The 13,595-nt window shown below is 41.7% G+C and overlaps 1 protein-coding gene and 1 non-coding gene across 4 annotated transcripts in view; one reads left to right on the forward strand and one right to left on the reverse strand.

Moving 5' to 3' along the window:
• The window catches only part of VDAC1 (voltage dependent anion channel 1), a 29,422-nt gene extending 15,827 nt beyond the window's left edge, over nucleotides 1-13,595 (forward strand). For all 3 annotated transcript variants that reach the window (XM_032336725.1, XM_032336724.1, XM_032336723.1), the window contains exons 6-9: nucleotides 4,990-5,217; nucleotides 8,944-9,094; nucleotides 11,635-11,692; nucleotides 12,652-13,595. In XM_032336725.1, coding sequence (XP_032192616.1) covers nucleotides 4,990-5,217; nucleotides 8,944-9,094; nucleotides 11,635-11,692; nucleotides 12,652-12,743 — 529 coding nt within the window. In that variant the 3' untranslated portion in view covers nucleotides 12,744-13,595. The remainder of the gene's footprint in view (nucleotides 1-4,989; nucleotides 5,218-8,943; nucleotides 9,095-11,634; nucleotides 11,693-12,651) is intronic.
• LOC116587378 lies at nucleotides 2,750-2,856 on the reverse strand. The gene has a single exon (XR_004284402.1). It is a non-coding gene; the product is annotated as a U6 spliceosomal RNA (small nuclear RNA).

Raw genomic sequence — 13,595 nt, forward strand, 5'->3', positions numbered from 1 at the left:
ATAAGAGGAACATTTTTTTAAATGTAACTTTGTATTTTGAAGTAATTTTGTACTTAACATACACAAAAATGTTGCACAAGTAGTGTGTAGAGTTCCCTTATTTCCTAGACCTGGCCTCTCCTAATGTTAACGTCTTACATGACTACAATATGATGATCAGAACCAGGAAATTTATATGGTTTTCGTAGAGTTAACTAGTCTGTTGTCCTATTGATGTCTTATTTCAGGTCCATGATCTAGTTCAGGGTACTAGATCACATTTAGTCATCAAATCTCTTTTGTCTCCTCTAATCTGAGACATACGTCTTTCTTCGTTTTTCATGACCTTGACAGTGTTAAAGAGGATTGCCCAATTATTTTGTAGAATCCTTCAATTTAGGTTTGTCTGATGTTTCCTCATGGTGAAACTCAGGTTACCCATTTTCACAGCCACAGAAGTGATGTTGTGTTGCATCTTTCTTGGTGCGTGATGTCAGGGCATAGATGTCAGTATGCTTGTTACTAGTGACATTAACTTTGATCACTTGACTAAAGTGGTGTTTGTGAGGTTTCTCTATGAAGCTCTTTTTCTCTTTGTAAATAAGTATCTTGGGAGATACTTTGAGACTATGTAGATAATGTTTCTTATCCTTTGACTAAGAAACCTAGTATCCATTGGTGATTCTTGCCTGCAACAATTATGTTTGGCAGATGGTGATTTTCTCTTCCCATCATTCCTTCTGCATTTATTAATTGGGATTCTGCTGTAAGGGAGAGCTTGCTCTTCTCCTTCATTTATTTATTTAATCAATTATTTATATCAGTATGGATCCATCGACATTTATTTTATTCTGTGGGTTATAATCCATTACCATAATATATTTTATACTCGTTTGTTTTAGATATGGCTATTGGGCCTCCTTCCAAGTTGACATCCTGTGTTTTATTATCCCCTATCATTTCTTTTGAGCTCTACTTCAGAAGATGTACCAGGCTCATCTTCTGCTTGTTCTCTAGTCCTGCTATCAGGCATTTCTCCAAGGAGCTTCAGTTCATTTTATTGAAGAATGGCATTTAGAAACCAAGGTTATGTCCATATTGCTCCTGGGTATTTGAGACAACTTTTGATGGCCTGATGGAGATTGGAAATGAAAGCTGGCTTTCCAAAGCTACTAAGGGGGATAGCCTGGGAAAGCATCCTGGCCTCTGTCTGGAGCTGAGCATAGAGCACATTATGGATGAGGCTGCAGATTCATCTATGGACCAGCACCCAGGCTGGGTACCCCACCACAGAAAAAAGCCAGTTTGTTAACCAGAAATCAGAGTCATGCCTCACTCAGGCAGTTGTCAGTTTAGCACCAGGAAGTAGCTTAAAAGGAAAAATCCCAGTAATATTTGAAAGAGGGAAAACTCCAAAGGCGTGGAGTGTTACATGAGAGCAGGAACCTGGAGAGGAATCTGAGTCACTGCCCCAGCACTGCCCATTCTGTGGGGACTTTGTGCTCCTGGCCAGAATTCTTTGAGACAGCGTAGGGGAGGCACTGTGTGAATGGTCTGGCATGGCTGGTAAACACTGCTGTTTCCACCAGCAGCACACTATGGTCAGCAGCAGCTCCCCCCCCTCCCCCGACTTTTTAAAAAGATTTTATTTATTTATTTGGTAGAGATCACAAGTAGGCAGAGAGGCAGAAGCAGGCTCCCCGCTGAGCAGAGAGCCCAATGTGGGGCTCGATCCCGGGATCCTGGGATCATGACCTGAGCTGAAGGCAGAAGCTTTAACCCACTGAGCCACCCATGCGCCCAGCACAGCTTTTTACTGGTGGTTATACGATGCCTGGTTTTTATCGTTCTTGGTCTCCTTCTCTTTCTAAATGTCAGCCTTTGAGCAGATTTCTTTCATAAATCACCCAGCTAGCATGGTGCCAATTCGATAAGCCAAAACCTAGGCTTCTTTCCCCAAAGAGCAGGAAGTCCAGAATAGGTTTATTTTGAATTTTTCTTGTGGAGAGAGAATTTGTTTGGTTGTTACTCCTTTCTTTCAAAGCTTGAGAAAATGTACCAAAGCCACATGAACAAAGGTTGCACGCATCACTGTCATTTGTGAATGGTGTTTGCTTTACTTTCAGCCACAATGTCTGAAATTCTATCATTGGCAACTTGGAATGTTTAACCTTAATTTTTTTTAAAGACTATTTATTTATTTGACAGACAGAGAGAGAGAGAGACGGTGAGAGAGGGAACACAGGCAGGGGGAGTGGGAGAGGGAGAAGCAGGCTTCCCACTGAGCAGGGACCCTGATGTAGGGCTCAGATCATGACCTGAGCTGAAGGCATCTGATTAACGACTGAGCCATCCAGGCGCCCCTTAAATTTTTTAATACTGAAAATTTCAAACATACAAAAGCAGAGAAAAAAAAAGCAGAATAGTATGTTAAGCCCTCATCATGTTCCTATCACCCAGCTTTAATAATTATCAACCCATAAACCAATTATGTTTTATTTATACATTCATAATCTCTCCCTCAGACTTTTTTGAAATAAATCAGTTATCACATAATTTCATCTATAAGTATTTTAGTACGTATATTTAAGTGATGTTTCTTTTTTTAAAGTTTTTAATTCCAGTTAGTGAACATATAGTCTTACATTAGTTTCAGGTGTACAATATCATGTTTCAGGAATTCCATACATTACCTGGTGCTCATCACGGCAAGTGCCCTCCCATCCCCTTTCCCCTTCCCCTCTGATAACCATCAGTTTGCTCCCTAGAGTTAGATATGGAACGCTTCATGCATTTATATGTCATCTTTGTGCAGGGCCCAAGCTCATCTTCTCTGTATCATTTCAATCTTAATATATGTGCTGTTGAAGCAAGCACGATATGATTCCTTTTTTAAAAAAGTATAACTACAGGGCGCCTGGGTGGCTCAGTGGGTTAAAGCCTCTGCCTTTGGCTCAGGTCATGATCCCAGGATCCTGGGATTGAGCCCTGCATCACGCTCTCTGCTCAGCAGAGAGCCTGCTTCCCTTCCTCTCTCTCTGCCTGCCTCTCTGCGTAATTGTGATCTCTGTCTGTCAAATAAATAAATAAAATCTTTTAAAAAAAGTGTAACTACAGTATGATTGCATTGTAAAAAATTAATCATAATTCCTTGAATTTTAAGTCTCTAGCCTGATCAGATTTACATGATTTCATTTTTCTTTTTTACAGACTCAAAAATTGTCCATGCAAAATTGCAAATATTGCTTCCTGTGGCTCCTTAAATCTCTAAGTTTTAGATTCTCCTCCTCACCTTCCCCTGCAATTTATTCATTGAAACTAGATCATTTGTCCTGTAAGATTAGGTATAGACTAAATTTTGCTGTTTGTATCTTTGTGGTGCCATTTAACTTGTTCCTCTGTCCCCCATGTTTACCATGAATCAGTAAGTCTAGATTTAGATTCTAGATTGTTGCATTTAGATTCCTGGTGGGGGTGGTAAAATACAAGTGGTACTCTATGCTTCCATGACTTGGATATAGAAGGCGTGGTTTGTTCTTTGTATGTTAAAGTTGGTGCTATTCACAATTCATTCATTAGGGGTTACAAATTGGTGATAATTCTACTTTAATCATTAATTCTTCATGTGGTAGCTAAAATATTTCAGTAAAAAGAAACTTCTTATAAACTATTGGTTATCTTAAGATAGAGTTAGGGTAGGAAAGGTGGGAAAATGTTTGCTTCCTTTTTAATTTATTGTTTTGAAGTTACACTTTGGTTTTCTAGTCTCTGATGATGACTGCTATGTGTGTTTTAAGTGTCATTATGAATGAATGCATAGGTTTATACATACTTGTTATGTTTCAATCCATTGCTGGTGTTATTCTTAAAGATGAGCTCATTGTTACATGTTTGAAGCCGTTAGGAGTCTCTTCAGGCTAGCTCTGAAGGCATTGTGCGCCAACCACAGTAGTCTTTGGTAGCTTTGATAACTACTTCAAGTTCACCCTGTCCTGATCTGTAGTCTGCCGTTTCTCCAAGGGACACTGGTGCCTTTTAGGAGAGGCTGGTATTTAGAGTCCAGAGTCTGGGTGCTGGGAATGAAGTTTTAATCTCAGTGTGAATGAGATTGGGGTGGGCAAGGCTGTGTAGATCCCGATCTCTGCAGACAATGCAGCTTGCTGTGGGAGGATGTCCATTTTGTAGCTGAATAACAGAAAATAGTCTAAATTTTATTTGATAGGTGTGGTCTTGTATCCCATGTTGATCTTTGGTAAAGGCAGGGTAATATATTTGCAGGTGACACGAGTCTACCTACTTTTCCTGAGTAGTAGGCACAGGAGGCACCAATCTGGTCATACATGCAGATCTGGGATTAGCAGACAAGACCCGCAGACTTGTCCTGTCTTGCAGGACTTCCCAGCCCCCATGACTGCAGGGCCCCAGGTTGCAGGTCAGTATCCAGGTCTCTGAAATATACTCATTAGGATCTCTTGAATACTGAATTAAAAGCTATCTGTTATATTTACTTAGAAGGGATCTATCTAGTATTTGTTACTTTCTTTACTTACAAAGTTAGAAAGCAAGCATCTCCTTAAAAGGGGCTGTTTAGATAGCTGCCTTCATGACAGATACACCATGTCTTTTTCATAGTCTTAGAGAATAGCAAAGAAACATCTGTTTCATAATTACACGGTGGCATTTTCCCTAATAAATGCCTGTGCAGGCCATTACATTAAGCATAGGGAGAGTTTAGTAAAAGAAAATTACTTAGCACTTTTCCCCCCAAGCTTTTCCAGCCTCTGTTCTCACTTCATTATTGGGGCGTTTCTGCACACTGGATTCTGGTTAGAGAGCTAGTATTCTGCCGATGTGGCCTAGAGGCTGTGTAAGGGAGAACAGGGCCCTCCCTTGGCCTCCTATCCCTGTATGTAAACTGGGATTTAAAACAATGCTTTTTTTTGTACTTGTTGGTATGGTTGTTGCAAGGTGAGTTAGCTTGTGATCCTAATACAATTTCTTTTCTTTCAGGAAAAAAAATGCAAAAATCAAGACAGGGTATAAGCGGGAGCACATCAACCTGGGCTGCGATGTGGATTTCGACATTGCCGGTCCTTCAGTCCGGGGTGCCGTGGTGCTGGGCTATGAAGGCTGGCTGGCTGGCTACCAGATGAATTTTGAGACTGCGAAGTCTCGAGTGACCCAGAGCAACTTCGCGGTTGGCTACAAGACTGACGAGTTCCAGCTCCACACTAACGTGTAAGTGTATGTGAGTGTGGTGTGTGAGTGTGTGCAGAAGGGAGATTGCTTTTCAAGCTCAATTTTTAATCACTTGAGAGTATGTTGAAATCAGATGAGCCAAATGGCCTGCTGATATTTTTCTGTTTCCCACCTGCCCATTTCCTGAAGTGGCTTAGGTTCTTTGTGTTCTAGAGACAGTCATTGTTGTCACTGGTACACACAGAATGACTGCTCAGTTTCAGCAGTGGCATGATGTCCATCCAGAGGAGAGTCCCTTCCCTGCTAGTGTCCTTTTGTGGACATTTAAGCACCTTTCAGTTTTAGTAGCAAAATGGCAGGGAAAGGTGCCACTGTCTTTTTCTCTGTGTGATGCCTGAGGTCAGGTTGCTGTGGTAAATGAAATGCAGATCTGAGAGACAGGTTAGGGAATGGTGATCTCAGTTGCATAGTGTCTTTTCCGCGTGGCATAGCATGCACAAGTTTATTGCCTACCAGACAGTACATGAAGGGGAGAGAAAAGTGCAGATTAGGTTAGAGAGCTCCTTGTAATCAACCTTGGGAGTTAAAGTGGAGTGCTGCTGATTTAGGTGAATGGAAATGCACATTTCAGCCCCAAATCCCCTAGGCATGAGAAACTAACCTATGGCACAACCGGGGGACAACTTTACCAATTTTCTTTCTTCCCACTAGAGGCCACTAAAGCAGCGACTTCTTAAAGATCTAATAACATTTCCATTTACAAACTTTTTTGAAGAATTTTTCCCCAGTAGTTCCCCCTTTTCTGCCCTTTCACTTTCCACGATATCAGTTGACAGTTCCACGGTCAGCCGTGGTCTGGAAGTAGATGATCTCCTTCTGATGTGTTGTCAGAAGGTCAGTAGTGGCCTGATACTGCATCACATGTCTGTGTCATTCACCTCACCTTCATCCCATCATGTAGGCATTTGTCATTTCACATCATCCCAAGAAGGTTGTATACTGGGCTGCCTGGGTGGCTCAAATGGTTAAGCATCCGACTTCTGATTTCGGGTCATGATGTCAGGGTTGTGAGATTGAGCCCCATGTCGGCGTGGAGCCTGCTTAAGGTTCTCTCTCTCTCTCTACTTCTGCCGCTCCCCCCTCCCAAAAAACAAAACAGTATGAAGAAGGTGTATACGATATAATATTTTGAGAGGCCACATTCATATAACTTCTGTTACAGTATATTGTTAGAATAGTTGTATTTTATTAAAATAATAAATTAGAAGTTATTGTTGCTAATTTCTTACCATGTCTGATTTATATTTTTAAATTTAAATTTGTCTCAGAGATGTATGTATAGGAGAAAACATAGTATATACACGGGTTCGCTACTGTCTATGGTTTCAGGCATCCCCTGGGGGTCTTGGAACATACCTCGTGCAGATAAGGGAACACTATTTTAATTAATATAATTGACATAACAGAATATAATATAACAGATATTAATATAATTTTTGAATTTTTTAAAACTAGGAAATCACAGGAAATCCATAGTGAAGGACAGTCCAGGGTTTCCTGGCTGGGAGTGGGAGTGTGTGACTACTAAGGGGGTGGAATGAGATTTGGGGGTGATGGAATTGTTCAGTATTCTGATTATAGTGGTGGTCACACAAATATTGCACATGTGTTAAAATCCATAGAAGTGTACACCAAAAAAAGTAAAGAAAAAAATGTAAATTCAAAAAAAGATAGCATACAAAAGTGTCACAGGAAAAACAGTGCAAGTAATAGAAGGGTTTTTTAAAGTTGGAGTTTTGACTGAAATGGAAAGTCTTTCTTGGTTTGGAATTGGAAATTGGTACCAGTTCTAGGAAGAACAATGGCTATGAGCTGTTTCCCCCACATACCTGAGCCTCATGTACCTGATTTTAAAATAAGTGGACATGATTTATTTTTAGCTGGTGTGGGAACAGCTGACACAGCTAATCTGGGTTGCCCTGGTGCGTGTGGAGGCCCCGATGTGTAATAGAGATTCTTTGTGCTTTATATAGTTGAATTTGAACAATGACTTCCCTCTGTTTATGGTTTTGAGAGCTCAGTACAGGAAGGCAGTGTTGCCGGTTTTAGAATATATTTTTAAAAAACTGACAGTTTTTTTTGGACAAACATGTGAACCCAAGAAAAACTTCCAATTTCAGTTATACTAAAATCCCTCAGAAATCTATTATCTAGGACAAGCTGCTATTTTGTAACATCCTCAGATTTTCTGAAGAATTTAGGATTCCCTGTGGAATCCTGGGTTGCCTGGGCTAAACCTGTACTCACTGGAAGCACAATATCTGTATGATTGAATTTTCAGGGAAAACTTTAGCATTTAGAATGTATTTATGAGCGTCTACTTCAGGGAGAGTGTAGCGGTGAGGAGCAGAGTTAGCAGTGAATCAGCAAGAATTTGTCCTTGGATTAGTGAGTTCTAAGGTCTTTGCTGAACTCCACAGCACATAGGCTGTGCCTTACCAGTTTCTGGTGACATTTCTACTTGAAACACCCAAAGTGATGAGGTGGAACTTTTTCATGTTAAGAATGTGAAGAAGTGGAGGGGGATATTTCCAGAAGCTGGAGTCAGTATGGTGTGTTTGGAAGAGAGGAAGGAGTTTGTCCCAGTTGGGTTTCATTCTGTTTTTGAAGGAGACATTTTGTAATGCACCAAGTAGCTCCTTTTCATTGCATCAGAACTGCAAATACCGGCAGTTTGGACCAAGAGTTTCGCACAGGTGGACCAGTCTGAATGGCAGGTGAAGCTCTTTTATCATCACTGTACCCAAGGGACCAGGTTGCTTTTGACTGTGTCTTTGCAGCAAGCAGTGGCTGTAGCTGGGGTGCTAAGGGCTATAACTGCCTTCTGAAAGATATGAGTGGCCCAGCCTTTCTCACCATTTCTGACCAAGTTCTCTTCTCATTGCTTCACTTTCCTTACTATTGTTATGATAGACACATATATAAAAGTAATAACATTAGCAGTAGCTACAGCAAAAAAACAAACCAACCCCCCCCTCCAAGAATCCCAGGGTCTTAGTTGCTGCATTTATTCATTTATTCATTCATAGAAGGTATGCACAGAGGGAGGGGCAGAGGGAGAGAATCCCGAGCAGACTCCCTACTGAGTAGGGGAGCCCGACTCGGGGCTCCATCCCATGACCCTGACATCACGCCCTGAATTGAAATCAAGAGTTGGACGCTCAACTGACTGAGCCACTCGTGTGCCCTGTTGCTGCTTTTATTTTATTTTAAAAATTTTTTAAGGTTTTATTTATTTATTTGACAGAGAGAGACAGTGAGAGAGGGAATACAAGCAGGAGAAGCAGGAGAGGGAGAAACAGGCTTCCTGTGGAGCAGGGAGCCTGATGTGGGGCTCCATCCCAGGAGGCTGGGATCATGACCTGAGCCAAAGGCAGATACCCAACGACTTAGCCACCCAAGCGCCCCGCTGCTTTTACTTTCAAGAATATTTTGGAAGCCAGCTTCAAGTTCCATGCAGCCAGAGATTCCTGCCTGTGGGTGTTTCTGGTGATGGTTCAGATAGCCTTTCCCTTCGTCTGAACCCTCCCAACTCCAGTGTCTGTTCCATTCCTATCAGACTTTTTCCTAATTGGGTGGGTACCTGTTTTGTGATCACTTTGGTTCATTTACAGCACCCCTGTCCTCTGTTAGACTTGGACAGCTGTGCCCAATTGCAGCCTGCCTTTGGGGGTGGATTAGCATCTATGCTGTGCTTGTTTGCAGAAATGATGGGACAGAGTTTGGTGGCTCCATTTATCAGAAGGTGAACAAGAAGTTAGAGACCGCTGTCAATCTGGCCTGGACTGCAGGAAATAGTAACACTCGCTTTGGAATAGCAGCCAAATATCAGATCGACCCTGACGCCTGCTTCTCGGTGAGTACCTGTAGAATCATGCATTGCCCAGGCTCCACATGATGGTGAGGTTGGAGTCCTTCTGGGTTGCTGGGGTTGCATTCTTGGGCTGGAGATTTTCTCGCTGGGAGAGAGTTTGAAATGAAAAAAGTGCTAATAGTAATTGTGCTGACCGTGGGTGCCAGGTACTGTGTGTGACCCATTATATGTGGATTACTGTATTTAATTCTCACACAACCCATTTGAGGTAAGTGCCTTTACAAAAAAATAATCATCCCAACCCTCTGTGCACAAACGGAGAAATTCAGAGAGGTCAGTGGCCAATGGGGCAGACATTTGGTATGTGCTGGGGCCTGGACTTGATGGTTTGCTGGGGAGCCTCCTCCTCTAATCATCCCTTGTTCCTGCACACTGTTAAAGGGGTTTACTTTGAATCTGAAGTTTTTCTTTTCTTTCTTTCATTTTTTTTTTTAAGATTTTATTTATTTATTTGACAGACAGAGAGAGAGATCGAGATCACAAATAGGCAGAGAGCTAGGCAGAGAGAGAGATGGGAAGAGAGAGACTCCCTGCTGAGCAGAGAGCCCCATGCGGGGCTTGATCCCAGGTCCCTGGGATCATGACCTGAGCCGAAAGCAGAGGCTTAACCCGCTGAGCTACCCAGGCGCCCCATGAATCTGAAGGTTTTAAATGTTCATTTTCCTTCTCATTTCTCATTCTCTTTCCTCCTGTATTGGATATTAAGAAACCAGGCCCTGGCATTTAGCAGTTGACATCTAATCATGCAGATTCAGTGGCTTTGCTCACGGACCCTTGAGTTGCACGATTTTTGCATTAAATCCTGTTGAACTCATCTCTCTTGTCACAGGGCACTACTAGCTGCATCTCTTTTGGGGTGGAATGAGGAAATCTTGTGTTGCTGGATGGTCTTTATGTAACTTACAAATAGGCCATTTGAAGTCTGAAATGGCAACGAACCTGGCTCCTTTCCAAGCATTTAGAAACAAAGGAAAAGGGGCCTTAGTAATTAGATGGGATAAGCAAAAAGGAAGAGCCAGATAGGGCACTGTCTGCTGGAAGATCTTCCTTCCCGCTGCTTTGTTCTTTCTCATGAGAGTTGTCAGATCAGAAAACAGCCAAGCAGGAAAACAGGCATACTGGCAGCGTCAGCTTTTTCCAGGACTTGGTGTCCTCATGGCTTGAGATCACTCTGCTCCTGACCTCTTCATATTTCACAAGAAAGAGGCCAGAGAGAGGCCCAGATTTCCCTAAAACTCAGGCAGAAGAACAAGGGCAAAATCATTATTGACCCAATTGCTTCATTCAACTTAATTATTTTTTTAAAGATTTTATTTATTTATATGAGAGAGAGTGAGCACAAACAGGAGAGGAGAAGCAGAACCCCCACTGATCAGGGAACCCGATGCTGGACTCAGTGCTGGACCCTTGGACCATGACTTGAGCTGAAGGCAGACCCTTAACTGACTGAGGCACCCAGGTGCCCCTGAACTTAATTATTAATCAGCATTCACTAAGTGCTGAAATTTAAGTGACTGGCTAAGTCATTCTTTTACTCTAATGTTCATTTTATTTTATTATTTTTTAAAGATTTTATTAATTTATTTGACAGAGATCACAAGTAGGTAGAGAGGGAGGCAGAGAGAGAGGAAGGGAAGCAGGCTCCCTGCGGAGCAGAGAGCCCGATGAGGGGCTCAGTCCCAGGACCCTGGGATCATGACCTGAGCCAAAGGCAGAGGCTTTAACCCACTGAGCCACCCAGGCGCCCCTCTAATGTTCATTTTAAATTCAGGCATGGCATTGCCAAACCTTCTTCATGTCACTATGATTTTTGCTTCCTTTTTTCATGAAGGGAAAACTTTTTTTTTTTTTTTTAATATTTTATATATTTGAGAAAGAGAGAGAAAGTGAGGAGCGTGCATGAGCCGAGGCAGAGGTAGAGGGAGAAGCAGGCTCCCAGCTGAGCAGGGAGCCTAATGCCAGGCTGGATCCCAGGACCCTGGGATCATGACCTGAGCTGAAGGCAGACACTTAACCAGCTGAGCCACTTAGGTGCCCCCATGAAGGGAAAATTCTAACAGTGTTATGCCTTTAAAAAAAAAGAGCCTCAATACTCCATCTGACATTTGCTGTTTTCCCTTATCCTAACAAACAGATTTTGAAAAAGTCTTCCATATAAGAAAGGCTTATATTTCTCTGGCCACAAATGAAAGTCTTTACCTGTTATAACTTAAACATAGACCTCTGCACAGGTCTATATTTAGGGCATATATACGGGCATTCACACCTTAAGGAATCAAATTTAAATAATAATTTCCTTTTAATTGACAGTTGGGTTGACTCTTTGAGTTTCTTTTATGAGACTTAGCTCTCAAATTTGATATATTTCATGTTAAATGTAATGAATCCCATAAATGAAGTGGTCAGGAAAAAGAATTTGATCCTGAATTCCAGGGTTGGTTGATTACAGAGCTCTTACTCATTTTGGAGATGGAAACAAGAAGTACTTGAGAATTTCACTGTCTTATCTTTTCCTTGACTAGGCTAAAGTGAACAACTCCAGCCTGATAGGTTTAGGATACACTCAGACCCTAAAGCCAGGTATGTATGTGTTGCTTGTATAAATTCGTGAAATCAGTTCTTAAAGAAAAATTGGGGTGGTGGTTTCCTGCTTTATGTTACTACTCATATAATACCCGTGTTATACATTATAGATGAGTATATATAAAGTATTATAATGAAGTGTTTATAAAAGGACATAGAGTCATTATAAAACATTTGGAGACTAGAAGTAGTAGTAGGAGAGAAAAAGGCCAGGGCTAACATACATTACACTTTTGGTTATTTTTTCCCCTCTGTTTTTCCAGTGTGTTTATAATGCTTGATACTTATTTCCAGTAGGTTCTTAAAACGAGTCCATAAATCATCCTCACTGTATAACTGTTACGCAGGTTTCTTCTGCACAGTTGGCTAGACCAGTCCCTGGTGTCTTAGAGCTACAGAGATGGTACCATCTTGGGGTTAGTTTGGCCAAATTGGGTCTTTGAGCTCTAGAAATCTAAGAGTACATGATGGCAGAATTAAGCTATTGTAGGGAAAACATCAGTTAGTTGTATGCATGTGTCTGTGTTTGTGTGCAGGCTGAGTGTGTGACGGTGGAGTCTGATTCATGGTTAGGTTTCATTCCAAGGCATTTTTGCTGAAGAAGTTTGCTGCCTGGTGCCAGTGGTGGAGAAATTATTGTAGCAGCGGGTGATGAGAGGACAAAGAAAAGTGGACTCCGTAAAGTGCGTTTGTGTAGGCTGTGGAATAATAATTAGTGTTTTATAAGCTCATTCCAGGCTACCAATTAATTAGTCCAGTGGTGATCAGTAAGAGGCATTGATGGGTCACATGGTTTTGTTTTGCTGATCACACACAGTCGAAGCAGGTTCTGAATTCACTGGGGTCTTGCCAGTGTGCTTTGAGATGCCTAGCATGTTAACCATTCTTCTGTGTGTTGACCTTTCTTATCTGTTCTCTCCTCCCTCTTCCCTCTCCCTGGGACTATTCCCCTGCAGGTATCAAACTGACGCTATCAGCTCTGCTGGATGGCAAGAATGTCAATGCTGGCGGCCACAAGCTTGGTCTAGGACTGGAATTTCAGGCATAAATGAATACTGTACAATCGTTTAATTTTAAACTATTTTGAGCATAGCTACCTTCAGAATTTAGTGTACCTTTTAATGTTGTATGTCTGGGATGCAAGTATTGCTAAATATCATGTTAGACCTCCAGGTTAAAGATGATTCAGCTTTAAGGTGTTACCCTTTCAGAGGTCCAGAAGAAACCCAGTTCCAAGAAAAGTCCTTTGAGCTGTAGACTTGGAGGAGCTTGGGGCCCCCTCTAGAGAGTTCAGGTTTCTTTTTTATCTAGAAATGGCTGCAAATGGAAGCTGATAATTTGTAGGCACTTTGTTCATTGGTATTGAGTACATGAATGAAATTATGACTTCTTGAGAATTGAACTGGGTTTCCTGTCTGAAGGAAGGAGAGACTCATGGGTGGTAATATACACACTCATCTGAAAGAGACTTTTTTAGACAGATTTTCCTGACCTGTTTCCACTCCAGTCCATCACCTCTTTTACACCAAAAGTAGTCTGCAGGTGTGGTAGCTGTTTCTTTTGTGCCATTTTGGGGGTGGAAAAGTTGGATGTGATGAAGCCAATAATTCAGGACTTAATTCCCTCTCATGTTGTGGTTTTCTGCCCTTGCACCAGAGTATGAAATAGCTTCTAAGAGTCCCAGCTCTGAGCTCGGAAGAGTCTCTGTGACTGTAATCGCATTGTGACAACACTCGGAATCGAAATTGGACTTGTTATATTCTCGCCACTCAGTTTATTTTTTAGCCGTTTAATGGGTACATTTTAGAGTCTTCCATTTTGTGTGGAATTAGATCCTCCCCTTCAAATGCTGTAATTAACATCACTTAAAGTAAAACTTGAATAAAATATTGAAACCTCA

This window comes from Mustela erminea, chromosome 3, assembly GCF_009829155.1.
Source record: "Mustela erminea isolate mMusErm1 chromosome 3, mMusErm1.Pri, whole genome shotgun sequence".
In the NCBI taxonomy this organism is placed as follows: domain Eukaryota; kingdom Metazoa; phylum Chordata; class Mammalia; order Carnivora; family Mustelidae; genus Mustela; species Mustela erminea.